Below are 14,993 nucleotides of genomic sequence, written 5' to 3' on the forward strand. Positions count from 1 at the left end.
AGAAAATACAGTTTATTCGGAACTTAATACCTGTTTTCATATTATTAATTTAATAACATATGTTTATTTTTTCAGTGTAGGTAGTTGATGTGTAATACGTACTGGCATATGACAAGACTTGGCGCAAGGGTTCCATGGTCCGACCCACCAGTGTGTGCTGAGTGTATGAACGGGACACGTGGGCTGTCGACACCGCTGCATCAACGCCTCGTGCCGCGGCGGCTCGATGTGATAACACCTGTTTTCTTTCACCACTCCTGTACGAAACACAAATAATGATTAATTTTAAAGATTAATGTACCTAACGTTTATGACAATTATGACATTTACCATGTAAGGTTACTCCTCTTAAAATAATGTTAACTCTAGTGTTAATTGTTGCCTACTTGTTCCTGGTGGAACTAGTTGCCCCTATACTGTACATCTGATATAAAACATAAGAAAAAAATCTTCAGTTTGTAGTAGCGGAACTGTAAGTAATGTAAGATATTAAAGTTTCATACTGTTGTGTTCGTCGACGCATTCGTGCTTTCGTCGCATGTAGCCGACGCCGCAGGTGACGGAGCAAGCGGACCACTCGGTGAGACGGTAGCGGTAGGGCTTGCGACCGCGCTGTCGGTCCACTACGTACTGATACGTGACGCCGGGGTTGCGATGACCGCGGTATATACGTTGCTAAAAATAAGTAAAGAAACAAATTAAAAACATTTTTTCCTCTAAATTATGTAGACCGTAGATCGGTGAAGACCGTATGACATGTCTAGTGACTGGTATGAGTTATTTATTAGATCGACATAAATTACAGAACCGGATCTGTAATCTGATTCTCTGAAATTGGAACCATGCAGTATCGAGAGTTTGAAACTTAAGATGTAAAGGTTTCCGATTGTCATACAAAATTTTTCGATAGCTAGCCTGCTGTTGGTAGTCGATAGTGGTAGAGAATCGCGTTACTGTACTATGACCACTGCTCTAGAATGTTGCAGGTTAAATTTGAAATAAAAGGTTGTTGTACTAAATGTAATTTGTATCTCATCTAATATGTGTAAAGTGCATACGATAACGACAGATGTCATGTAACGGTTACATGTGACTGTTAGGACAGACAATTAATGGGGATTCAACTTACGTATACTTTGATATCTTCCACGAGGGGACCCGGAATTCTTACTTTCTCCCAGTCACGGTCGCGTTCGTAAATGGCCTGCGCTCCAGCCACAAAGTATTCCGTCAATGGTGCATTTCTGCAATAAAATATATTTAATAGATAATTGAAAGACAAACCTACAATTATTTTGTCTCCACACATCTTGTGTTATGTGTTTGTTACTTACCGAGCTCCGTTCAGGTATATTTTGTTTGACTTTGCACTTCCAATAGATATATAATTTCCTGGACTAACTTTCTCTTTAATTTTCACATTTCTTGATCCGGCAGGTATCACAGCAACCTGATAAAAATATATCAAATAGTAAATCGATCAAAATTGTATTGCACAGTTGCAAAGGTGGCAAATACATAGATACGAGTACTATTTGGTCTATAAATGCCTCAAAGGGTCAGTTTCATGATTTATAATGGTTGGTGTTATAATCATTGTCTTACCTCACTAAAACCCGATTGTTTAGTGGTGCCTTTATCGTAGATGCCCTGCACCGTTTTACAAGCTGTTCCGTTCCCTCCGCACACACCGCATTGGTCCTCCTCCATTTCAGACCCTATTATCCAGTCGCAACCTACTTTGTAGCATACACCTGTAAAAGTAATCATTATATGAGGACAAGTAGCGATGCCTAAAACACGAAAAGGGAATGTAATACATCTCTAATGTTTTACGACATAAAACCCCAAGGCCCAGTTTAGACTGATTGGATCGAATCAGTCTTACTATTTGAGGAATTTTATAGCTCTTGTGAGTGACGATCAGTAAGGCCGTTCGAACGTTTATTAGGTTAGCGTCCTAGTTGCAATTTTGCTACGCTTTTACAACCCAGCTAGGCGACTAAGAGGTTATTTTATCTGTCTCGTTAATCTCGACGTAAATAGTTGGAAATATTTAAGTAATGATTGTGCAACTGGTTCCTATATACCTGTTTAGTGTTTGGTATTTAAATCACAATTAAGTATGATTCGAGAAACTATTTCTTAGCGAGATTCTTACCTTACATTGAGCTTGCTAACTCTTGGTTTTAAAGTGTACAATAGTATGAGCAGTAGTAGTTATCTTACCAGCAATGCACATGTCTCTGGCGCCGATGGTCTGTCTGCAAGGCGTGCCGTCCGCGACGAATCCGCCCAGCATTTCTATATCACTGCCGTCGCGCGCCACACACTGCAGCTTACATGGTCTATCTATTTGAAAAATATAATAGTGTCTTTAATATTTATTGTGTCATTTATCTAGGAATTATAGATCAAATTGGCAAACAAGATCTCGATATTTGATAAAATTATAGGTACCTTTGTTGATATAGTTTTAAATGTAGACATTTTTCCAGAACTTACCTGGGTCAAAGTATGGTATCCATTCTCGAATAGTTTCGTTCCTAAACGTCATGTTGTTATATTTGGAGCACTGGGTTTCTCGGAACGAAGGTTCGTTGATGGGGCACGGCACGTTGTTGCAGACTTTGTGCCTAGAAAGTTAGGCGTGATTAATGCGTGACCTACATGCGTAAGAGATGACTTGCATTAAAGTTTAATAGCTGAGGCCATATGGGATATAGACCTATAGACTTGCCTGACCCCATTAACTTTCTAAGAAGTTCTGAGAAGTAGAGTGATGGGATTAGTGGAATATTCCAGCCTATAAAAAGTTTATAGATATGGTGCTACAGTTTATCAATAAATTAGATTAATACTGCTAGGTTTCAGGTTTGTAAAACTTACCGGCTCCTATCTCCTATGCAATAAACTCCATTATTGTGTGGCTTGGGGTTGTTGCACTCCCGTGACTGTGTGGACACTCCTGCGCCACAAGACCGCGAGCACTCGCTCCATTCCGACCACGGACCCCAGCCGCCGTTGCGAGGACTCGGTGACGGAGTCCGAGGAACGCAAGTTTTGTTGAGACACCACTGTAAGAAAAAAAAATTAAATTAATTTATCTTGAAGGCGGCTCAACAGGTGTTTTTCCTGGTTTTATCTAGAAGCGTATTATAGTGCTTCTCCTACTTAGCGAGAATGAGTTTGAAAACAAATTTATCTCACCATATCGGGCCCACAAGTTGTGCCGTCGGCAGGTGGTCGCAGCAATGTGTTGCACTTGTTATTAACGAGACACCACAAGGCATTACATAACTCATCTGGATCAGAACATACGACAGATTCCGCTCCGAACTGCATGTGGCATTGACTTTCTGCGTCAAATGTTACTCCTGAAGAAAATGAAAAACAAAGATCTTTATCTTTATATGCCCATAAAACAGAAATAACAGTTTCTTAGTTTGTAAAGCTTACCAGCTGGCACTTCGGGGTATGTGTATTCTTCTTGAGATGGTTGATCGCTCAAACATTCGCCCAATCCAGCACTAGAAAAATAAAAACATCATTGTAGATCGGCAACACACAAATAGCTGCGTAGCTTTAACGCATTGTGCCAAATCGATCCAGTTGTATTAGGAAATAGGCAGCCATAAAATGGTAGCACAATAAGTTTTGTACGTAGCTGAGCAAATATCAGCTGAAGCAGAACAGGCGCTGCACCCACTGGGTTCATCACAGTACGTATCTCACAATTACGACCACGTTTACACACTCTACAATGATTTGTGTGTAGGTACTTTGATAGTTTGGTTAGTCAACTGATAAAAAATACGCTTCTTTTTTATTGAGTCTAATACGATGTAATGTATTTTCGTGCGCTGTTTGTAGATGGGAAATGGCTTCGATATTTAGGTAATGCGTATTACAAAATTTAATTAATGAATTGAGGTGAAGAAAACAATAGAGATTATTCACACCTCAAAAATATACACCTATATAATATATTAATGTTGTGCTATGGATCTTAAAATAAAATACGTTTTTGAGATTATATCGTTGTCGCTCCTAGGAGGATTTAGAGCTAATGACGATGAAATATGACACAAACATAATATACCTACACACCGATATCTACTTGTTATAAATATATTATACTTTTAAAATTTATATTTATCATAAATCTATAAACATAACTCATTAAAGAAGCGGTATAACTTCATGTTTTATTATGATCAGTCAATTTGATGATGACAAATTCTGAGCGCGTGTTGGAATAAATATAAAAAAAATGATGTATCGTGTTGCGACATCAATAATTAATTTTTGAGATCGGACATAACGACATCCGGTATTAGGTTTCAATCGCAAATCGTTATTTATGTGTGCGTAGGATTTCTGCTTTCAATTTTATTGATACTATAAAACATTTCGTATAATAGGTACAAGGAACTACATAAACATTTATCTATCTACAAACTTTCAAGTGTAAATTGTTTCTGAATAAAATGAGCAAGACATGACATACATAAAGTAAGCAGAGGCGTGTTTCTCTGTAGTCGGTACTATTGAGTATCGAGAGTTTGACATTTAAAAAGTAATGCAAATAAAGTGCCTACTGCCCCCGCTAGAGCTAGAGATAGCTAGCCGGTTGTCGATAGTGGAAGAAAGTCCCTGGTTCATAAAAACGGAGTGCACTTGTCTTGCAGCTTAAGTGTAGTATAGGGTAAAATGTTGATAACTTACTCAAGGAAGTTAGTGACGTCTCGCTTGCTGCATCTCGACCACGCCACCAGCACAGCCTCAGATTCAAATATCGGCGTCATGATGTGAAGAGTGGAGCCTTCGCTGCGATTGCATCCTATCTCCTCTGTGTCATGATACAGTCCGAAACTAAAACAAAACACAATATTTACCTAGGTACATACAATACAATCTTCTGATGTAAACCTAAGTAATTGAATAAATATAATATAACCGTGAATATGACGTATCTACTACTAAAGGGTAGAGTTGTTATATGTGGCATATATGTATATGATACCTACCTATTGTTCAGTAGGCAATGTCTCACGAAGCGTAAAGTATTCAAACATTTATATTCAGTTAAAGCATATTTTCCCATTTATTTAATTACCTCGGAAAACAGCTTTAGTCTTTAACTACGGCGCCATGGCGCTAACATACACCTACATATTTTTTACTTATTAAGCCAGTAGTCGTGAGAAAAATAAAATACACGTCTTTATTTTATTCATTGTGCAAAAACAGGTAAATTTGAAATTATTAAATGAGATATTGTTTTTAGATAATCCTTATTGACGACAATCTTTTTAATATATCTGTATTTTTTTAACTTATTAAATTGCAGCTGCATAATAGTTAATATTGTAAGACTTAGACATAAGTTATATACCTCCGTAACATCAGATTCATTAATCAATCCGTTATAACTAGAATCATTTATCAGGCGACATTAATGCAATGATAATGGCGTTTATCGGTTGTGTAGCAACACGGCTAATCCTAATGACTCTATTAGTATTTAGTGTCGTTCGTAATCGTTATCGTATTGCAAAATGTAGGCGTACTGACGCACCGGCGCGGCGGCGCAGGCGCATGGCGCTACAGCTAGCCGCTACGTGAGGCGGCTCACCAGCATCGTGCAATTAACTAGCATATCGCAGGGAGCAGAGGGCAAATATCAATCTTATTAAGTTAATAGTACCAGTTTCTGATCTCTGAGATGCAATATTTCCATAATTACTTACTCTATAATTATTATCTTTAACGTTATTTTATAAATACGTGGAAAATGCGATAATAATCCCGCAGACTATTATAGAACCAATAATAAATATTACCATAATTATATTATTTATTATGTATATAAGGTCATAAAGACTGAATGTTATGAATGGTTTTATCACGCGTACGTCTAGTTAGGTGACTGTGTTGACACTCGTGATATGCAGTTATTTATCTATTTCACGTTGATTTCACGTATGAGAGTACGACCTTACTTAACATAAATACTAACAAATCATATTATTTTCAAGATTTTCTTTCTATTTTCTCATTCTAAAAGTATGAAGTAATACGTATTATTTTTTAAAGAGTGGATATATTCTTGTTATAGATATACGTGTAGTTATTATGTGTGGTATACATTCAGTCATTACTGATGACTGAAACCCGTTTGGCAAACATCCAAATCTGAATTAACGAATGTTCCGTTTCGTTTCGATACCACTAACTACTGAATTATTACCCTTTCATCACTTTTATGACAAAATAGTATTGCAACATGTTTCGACATCGACGACATTAGACAAAATAATTTCTAAGATTTGAGGTCCAAAAATTTGCGAATACCTATAGCGTCTAGAGCTGATGCGGTCTAATTTAATTTTGACTTATCAAATTCACTTCTATAGCTAAAATATTATAGTGGCCGAGACAAAAGATTTATATTTGTTTTTGTGCTTGTTATCTAAAATGAAAATTGTGTATTGGCAAAAATAAAGCGTATGAGATCGCACTTCGTTAATGTCCACAATAAAATCCCAGTACAGAGCGTGTTTGTTGCATATTACATTAACGCAAATGTCAAGAGTCGCGAGTCGCGACCCGTGTCGCCGTCTGTCGCCTGCGAACCGTTCTGCTTATTATTAAACCTATCCCTTATTCTTTATTCGAGATAACGCTGAAAAAACATGCACTTGTGTGGGCCGATAGTGCGGCGTCAATGCACCGAGTGCATTGTACGCTGCGAATGATGCATTCATATGTCTACAAGAAGGTCAATGCCTGTGTCGCGTTGTTTGCATTTCTTACATAACCCGCGTTTGTATTATGATCGTGTCTGTTGTCTAATACACTCACTATAACAACAGCTAGTCAGTATAATTACATAACAAGAATGCAACCGGACGCGCAAATATTAGGTGCAACTATGTATTTCATAATTTTCTATCTTGAAAGCAACGTCCTTGCGGTAATCTCGGCGTGGAAACATGACTCAGTACCGATAACCGAAGCACTCGGCAACCGTTGCCAAATAAAACTAGCATATATTTCCAAAATAATACTAACAATATTACGTATAGTTACTCGGCTTTCAAACAATGGCTTTTTAACGTACGCTTAGTAAAATTATAATAAACAAATAGATATGTGCTTCAGACCGTGATATTTATTTTTGGACATAGTGCAGACGGGGTCAAAATGTCAAATTCATATACGACGAATATGACAAGTCGGTAGTAGTATTTATTTTAAGCTACTAGTGATATTTTTGTCAAGTAAATCCTAGATCTGTGCCTAGACTGAACTTTCATAATATTATTATATACGTAAATACATTATGAGCTTGATGCCCGGGATCGGTTGATACATCGGTGCTGAGTGATTGTGTATTTTAGAAATAAGTCGTTCGTTTGATGTGGTATTATGAAATATACTGTACGACGCATGTATATTGCTTATACAGCCACGCCGGCCACGCGCACTTGTTATACGACTTTTTATGAAGTGTACATTTAGATCTATGTTTAAACGAATCGCCATATTATATTGATGTATCCAGTATTTATTAAATATTTCGTATTAGAAAACGGGTGAGCAAACTAAAATACACATCTAGTTTTTGCTGTGAATGTTCGAGGCAAGATTACAACTGAGTAATGATTGTTGTCATGTTTGTGTAACCTATTTATCTCACATCTATGAGTAACTATGCAAACTAATCACATCGTTTGCGGCATACATTGCGGGTAATGTTCCGATACTCAAATCTATTTATGCAGAAGTAGTAATGAATCCAAAAAGCTAAGAATACAGCTTGAGAGATAAAGTATTAATAAATCAGTGAAAAGTTTTTATATTGTAAAATGTGAAATATATGAAGATTTATTGAAGCCCAATATACTTTATGGTTCTTAAATATTCAATATAGATTCTTTAGGGATTCAGGAGAATAGTCAAGTAGCAGTATTGATCGTAAATCTTCTTTTAACCGTGTAAATAAGACTTAAGTTTGATATTTGGCAAGAATTCGTTATTATTTCCGTTTCAATGAGCTCGTGTAGAGGATACACGGTACGTGTCTCCCACATTATTGTAAATTTTCTAGGACGCCGTCAGTTGCCAAACGTACAACGAGTCAAAGTCTAGATTTCTGTTGACATTCCGAAGTAGTTAGCGATCAAATTAAACCAATATTTTCACCTAATGCCATTAATAATAGCCGACACTGGCTCCATGCCGAAATACTAAATGTCCAGAAAAATAGTACAGAGTTTATTTAGTGCATTCGCCGAATATTTATTGACTCTTAATTGCAAATAATAGCTTTTATCTCTAATTTATACATTTTTAAACAACACTATAATGATTGTTAAAAGAACCACTACTTAGGTGGTCGACAATTAAGAAAATAAAGAGATCAATTAACCTAAATGCGCTGTAGTTTTGTTTACATTTTGAAATTACAAATCACAACCGCTGTAAATATTTAGGCTTCCTATTGCTAGCGGATCAGTGGGAAAAGATTTTTAGAACAAAATCCTAAAAGGTCACAAATGTCTGACCCTCTTATTCAAAAACACACTATAAACCTATTTTAGTTAAAAAACTACCATAACAAGTTTTCTCTTTTTCATTTCGCTAAGGAGTGAAAGAAACGAAACTCTTTATAAACCTTTCATAACTTCATATATTTTTATGAATAAGAGGGTTACTATTACACGCTGTTTAACGTCCCTCTCATTAAACATTGGAGTTCTATCAACATGAAAGCGAAGTCGGGGTAAAGGATGATATTGCACTTACTTGTGTCCCAGTTCATGCGTGATGGTGTGAGCGAGCATGATGCCGTTGTCCTCATTGATGGAACAGCTGCGGTCCGGCTTGCACATCCCGGCCACGTGCGCCACTCCCAATGTACTGAAAAAATAAATACGTATCAACAACACATTCCATTTTGCTATACACTACTTTATTACTCTATATGTCAATGGAACTTTCTATCGTACACCAATGTGAATTGGATCAAAGAATAAAAACGTTTATTTCAAAGTCTGTTCCAAAGTGCAAGGATATCATGGCAAATATTACTAACGACGACGTTTCTTTTTTAAATATTTGTTGAAGTAAATTCCGACTCAAATCTGAAAATATGGTTGAAAATAATTCAAAGCCTTTTCTTTGTTCAAGTTCTTTTAATAGCCGTACCAATACTTATTCAAATATTTGCCTAACTAATTGTGCAGGTAGTTAATATATGCTGTTCAAATAATAGAATAATTAAGCTATTACACGAAAAATGATTGGTTTGTTTTACAAAACTCTTGAGAGACTCAAGAGTCATCGTAATTATGCGTTAATTATGAGCGTACACAGTGGGTGTGGCCGTCATTTAAACATTTGATAGAAGCCGCCGCGGACTCGTCAAACTCGTGATTTTAATTCCCATTTATCTGTAGCTCAATAAAAAAGTAAAAGTGACGACTAAATTATGGTTTCTATAAATTGTGAAACCCGATTATTTTTTTGTGGGAAAGGACTTACATAAACTTGTAATGAAAACGTGACAGATTTACAACAATCAATCATAACAAAAACGTTTTTACAATATTTTCGTGTTATAATGAAGTACGAACACAATGGACTTTCCATTCGATTGTTGGAATGGGTTTGTTGTCATGTCTACTAAGCTTTTATTTATTCTTTGATGTCGGCGCGTACGGGAATAGGCGGCTAATAATACGCATGCGTCGCTGACTCACAGCCACACGGAAGCCGATGAAAAGCTCTATAAATTCCACGTAATAATTTTTGTATACGCATACATACGTGTGTATACACGAGGTATACTCCCAACATACATTATATATGTTTATTTATAATACAAAGCCAACTCAGGTCAAATTTACGATTTACGATTAACCAGAATATTACACATATCGGTATTTATTATCGAGATGTCACGACCTCCCAGTAATTGTAATTTTATGAAAGATTTATCTTGTTTATTACAAAAGGTGTAATTGAAGTCAACTTTTACTTAACGGTAAAATTTGATAAAATAAACAATATATAATATTTAAGCGCAAATACATTAAATACATTTTTTAAATACGTAATTTGTGATTAATAATTTTTGTTGTGTTTGAAACCATAAAGAATGAGTATCTTTCGATATTTGTTTATTTTGGGAAAAAGTATTTCCTTTTATTTAAATCAATACAATTATTGCTGTGTTTACTATAAGCTACTTAAATGAGTCAAGGTATATAGAATTAGTGCATTCTAGCCCGGAAATATAAACGTGACAAAGCATCCTGTAAATAAAGTCCCACATCCTTTTATTTTTATAAACATTAAGTGACGCGTTGATGTCTTTTGTATGGAACCAATATTATAAACAACAACCTTATAAAAACTTATCATATTTTTTTTAAAAGTAATATGAAAATGAGAAAATATTTAATTAATCATCTAACATTATTATTTGATTGGAAATGTGGCATTAGTTTATTAGAGGATTAGAGTTAGTCATCAAAGTTTACAGTAAAATATTATTCGAACATTGAAAAGATAGTGTAATTGATGTAGCAGATGTAGTCACGTTTTCTAAACTTATAACTGTTCTGCACTAACTACCTAATTTTATACTATATAAATGTGCTTAATCAATCTGTACGTCTTTAAAAGAAGGTATCAATTAGATATACGAACGAAAGTGAGATAGTCTTATGAAATTCTCAATACCAAGACTATATACGAGATCTTGTCAAGTGATTAAAACGCATCTAAAGTATTTTATGTAAGTTGAAATAGATTTTTGTTAAAACATTAAAATAATAATCAAATTACTAAGTGTTTAAGTATTGTTCAGATAGATGGCGCTACGGTCTATGTGAATAATTAATAGCAGGTGCAGCGTTGATAAATTGAATTTCGAGCTGTGAATGATGATGATTGACATTCTGGGCGAGTGTTCACCCCGACAAGGAATGCCGACGTGTTTAAACGTGTCACAAGTATTCTTATAAATTCAATTTCTAGAAGCAATGGCGGACTTCAGCACACATATCTTGTGACAATGATAAATAAAGCATTGTGCAAAAATAGTGCGACATACAAAAAGTCTAACTAATAAGATATTCAATTCAATCATAACATATGTCTTTAACTTTCGCGTTACACGTTTATTATATTATAGAGGAATGCCACCACGATCAGTGTAACCTGCATCGAAACGACAGGCGTTCTAAGGTAAGATGAGTATTCGAGTAATTCCCGTATTCTAATCCATACTATCCATACTAATATTATAAATTCGAAAGTAACTCTGTCTGTCTGTCTGTCTGTCTGTCTGTCTGTCTGTCTGTCTGTCTGTCTGTCTGTCTGTCTGCTACTCAATCACGCCTAAACTACTGAACCAATTTGCATGAAATTTGCTATGGAGATATTTTGATACCCGAGAAAGGACATAGGCTACTTTTTACCCCGTGAAAATGACGCATTTCCCGGGAAAATTCAAGTGAAGTCAAGAAGTCGCGAATAATCAATATTATAATGACATTGAAATAACAAAAATCCGTTGTCATGGCAACTGTTTTAATGGCGGATATGCCTTAGCGCGACTTCGTTATATTAAGAGATATAAATAATTTTGAGAATATTTTTCGTAAAAAAAAGCATATGTTGGAGTTAAGGAATAATTAAGCTTTGTATTAGTAACAAAAAATCGTGAAATAATTCAGTAGTTTTAGAGAAAACCATCATACAAAGATTTTATTAACTTAAATGCAACATTCTTTAACGAGCTGTGTTAAACAACTGTCGGACATGTCATTCCTCATGATTGTTTCTTCCAAACTACCTTCACACAAGAACTATTGAAAAACTTTGATGAAATTTGGTAGACAGATCCTACTAATATTATAAAACCAGACACAAAACAATTATTTGTGGATCGCACAAATAATCTATACTTATATTATAAAGCTAAAAATTAAGGGTCCGATTTAAAAATTATTTCAATGTTAGATAGCCCGTTTATCGAGGAAGGCTATAGGCTATATATATATCATCAAGCTACGACCAATAGAAGCAGAGTACCAGTAAAAATGTTACAAAAACGGGAAATATTATGCCCCATTCTCTCTTATGTGACGCAAACGAAGTTGCGCGGGTCAGCTAGTATATTATAAACTCTATCATACTCCGACTTAGCGAGGCGTGATCCTTAATATCTCTACAACTCAAGTCACTATAGCAGGCTTTAGTGGACGTACCTTATAATCACCATTTAATGACATCAAACATGTCATTAATATTGTCTACCCTTTTAAGTCGACATAAATCACGCCGCCTCATTAAACGAACACTTGTTTTTAAAACAAGTCATAAAACGTGAATTAAATTATTAATTTACGTCAGTTAAAATTAAAAGGTTCTTGCCACTTCGCGGTATCATTAATGATAAGACCTATTAATAACGTTAACGGGCCTTAATTTGTTTCGTTTTTTTGCCAACGTTTATATTCAACTGCTTGTAATGGTGATGGTCTATGTTTAAAGTGATTATAAACTTTACTAAGAATAAATACTGGTGAAAAACAGTGAAAGATGAAGAACAGAATAAGATCATTAGAGACGATTCATATGGATTTAAATTTTACCAGATTTATGAATTGGTGAAGAACTATAGCTATTAGTCAAGCCAGGAGCTACTAAAGATGTCACTGATTTTTTAAAGATCCTTCCATCGTTTACAATGACATTACAAAACTGCTCGTTCTTTGCAATTCATTAACCATAAACATTCACAAGTATAGTGTTCCTAATAGTGATATTTTAATTTCTACAAAATTCTTATAAGCCGATTGAGTTGCAAAAGTCTAAGTTTCTCAAAGCACTTTATGTAGCCCGGTTCAATGTCACCGCAAAAATATATGCGCATACTAGATTTAGAAGTAACACGTTTGTTCACTCGACATTCGGTAGTCGATGTTGCAATACAAGTTATTGATGGAGTTATTAAATCGCCCTTATGACAAGACACTATATTGATAATGTATTCGTAATTAGTTTTGATCGGTGAGTTTTAATCAGAACCATTGACCTCCAAACACTCTAAGAATTTGTAACGAACACATCCCATCAATATGTTAATCGTTATCGAGTATTGCACAAGTTTATGATGTCGTTATGCGCATCAGATTAACAACCTCTATATCTTTTCATCTCGTATCGGATTTGCGTCATGGCATAGGCATGCTGTATGTTCCGGCGATAGTGTTACTTGCAGCCAGAACAGACGCTTCGGTCAGACAATAATCGCAAAAAATGTTAATTGAGCGCAAACATGACTTCGGCCGACCAAAAGGCTTCGACGCACGCTTCAGGCGGTTCGTTCAAACGGAGAAAGTCACATTGTGAATACAGATACAATTTTTGAGCACAATACCATTTTCGGTAAATAATTGCATCAAATAGGGTCAACACGAATTTATTTTATATTTAATAACCAAGAGATCTTTACGCTTTCATCCGGCCTAGTGGTACGAGTACATAACGCTGCGAGGGTATTTAAGATTGCTTTTTCTAATTGGAGATTAAAGCGTGCGTCGACACTAACCTGCACCTATTTACTTTTAAATTATCTTAAATGAATGTATCGTGTCTCATAAAAAAGCAATTTCAATAACATATGCGGCTGCCAATCAATATCTCGGTGTAATCTAAAGTATGCACATTATAAGATTAGCGATCGTGTAGCGGAAGAGATAAGCGGTGCGCGGGCGCATTGGGCCAGAGCGCGGCGGCCGCCGGACACCCGAGACGGCGTGGCGTCGCCACACACCGCAACTACGAATTAAAATTAACCGACATCATTATTTTTAACGAGCACCCTTTGTCCACTCAGCCGCTACTGAGAAATGCCTCCTTCAATTATGCAAGAGATCCTCCTTGCACGACGTAAGATTAGATGATAGCGCGCTTATCTGAAATCTTCATATGCGTAATGAGACTTCCACCGTCTTCTGCTCGATGTTCACTTGCATTAGGCTAGCTAAATTAAATGCATCGTAATATATTATAACGTATGGCTGACGCGTGCGTGTATATGGTGCGACTACATCATATGATGCAAACTTACTAAATTAAGATGCATATGTTTCTTCAGTAATGTTAATAGACTTTCTAATTCATTAAAGAACCCGATCGGGTGACAAGTATGACGAAAGTAATGATTTGTGCATTCTCCTCAATATATTTTCCAAGGTATCACGTATTCCTTGCATTTACTTATTTAATGAAACATGCATTGAATCGTTGTCGGTTCGTTTTATGTAAGTTTTTCGCTGTTATTGATGTTTGTGTATTGATGATTGCAATTTTTATGCAGTTGGATGCATAATGCATGGCGGCAGGGCGGGACCGCCCGCGGCTTCGCATCGACACCGTTACGGCGATTGTGTTTTGATTGCTGCCTTCCGAGAACATTCGACTACTCGTTTGTACCGTTTACCGAACGCACCGAGCTTCCTCATTGCATTCATTACACACTGGTTTTTGGACATGCGTGCTCCGGATACGAATTAATGCAGGTAACGACTCGATCTGCCGCCGATCCGCCTGTCGCGAGGTTTCAACGCCGCGTACATGGATAGCATCGCCGCAGACTCTACTCAAGTAACTGCATACGGTGGTTTATTCAAATTGCGATGCGTTTACTTACGTACTGAGTTCTTTCAGTATATGCGTTAACAGTAAATTAACACCTTCATCATCACCTTAATACATTACATAAAGGTAATCATGAAAAAAATCGCTTACAATTTTCACATTTTCCTCAATAAAATCCTACGTATTATAAAAACTGTAAATTTTTTCGATTTCATAGAATAGAATAAACAGTTTTTTGTTTCAGAGCGTTGAAAAGTGCAATCTGTCTACAAGTGTGAGCTGTAAATCTAGGTAAACTAACGAAAGCA

General features: G+C 36.0%; 1 protein-coding gene across 2 annotated transcripts in view; it reads right to left on the reverse strand.

Annotated features, from left to right (window-relative positions):
* Window positions 1-14,993, reverse strand: part of AdamTS-B (ADAM metallopeptidase with thrombospondin type 1 motif B) — a 70,834-nt gene that overhangs the window by 1,688 nt on the left and 54,153 nt on the right. For both annotated transcript variants that reach the window (XM_076123170.1, XM_076123172.1), the window contains exons 8-19: window positions 8,815-8,928; window positions 4,729-4,875; window positions 3,460-3,530; window positions 3,211-3,377; window positions 2,890-3,077; window positions 2,506-2,636; window positions 2,230-2,352; window positions 1,606-1,754; window positions 1,335-1,450; window positions 1,130-1,244; window positions 504-675; window positions 103-257 (exon numbers count right to left, since the gene is read on the reverse strand). In XM_076123170.1, the coding sequence (XP_075979285.1) occupies window positions 103-257; window positions 504-675; window positions 1,130-1,244; window positions 1,335-1,450; window positions 1,606-1,754; window positions 2,230-2,352; window positions 2,506-2,636; window positions 2,890-3,077; window positions 3,211-3,377; window positions 3,460-3,530; window positions 4,729-4,875; window positions 8,815-8,928 (1,648 nt within the window). The remainder of the gene's footprint in view (window positions 1-102; window positions 258-503; window positions 676-1,129; window positions 1,245-1,334; window positions 1,451-1,605; window positions 1,755-2,229; window positions 2,353-2,505; window positions 2,637-2,889; window positions 3,078-3,210; window positions 3,378-3,459; window positions 3,531-4,728; window positions 4,876-8,814; window positions 8,929-14,993) is intronic.

The sequence above is a fragment of the Anticarsia gemmatalis genome, chromosome 15 (assembly GCF_050436995.1).
Source record: "Anticarsia gemmatalis isolate Benzon Research Colony breed Stoneville strain chromosome 15, ilAntGemm2 primary, whole genome shotgun sequence".
In the NCBI taxonomy this organism is placed as follows: Eukaryota; Metazoa; Arthropoda; class Insecta; order Lepidoptera; family Erebidae; genus Anticarsia; species Anticarsia gemmatalis.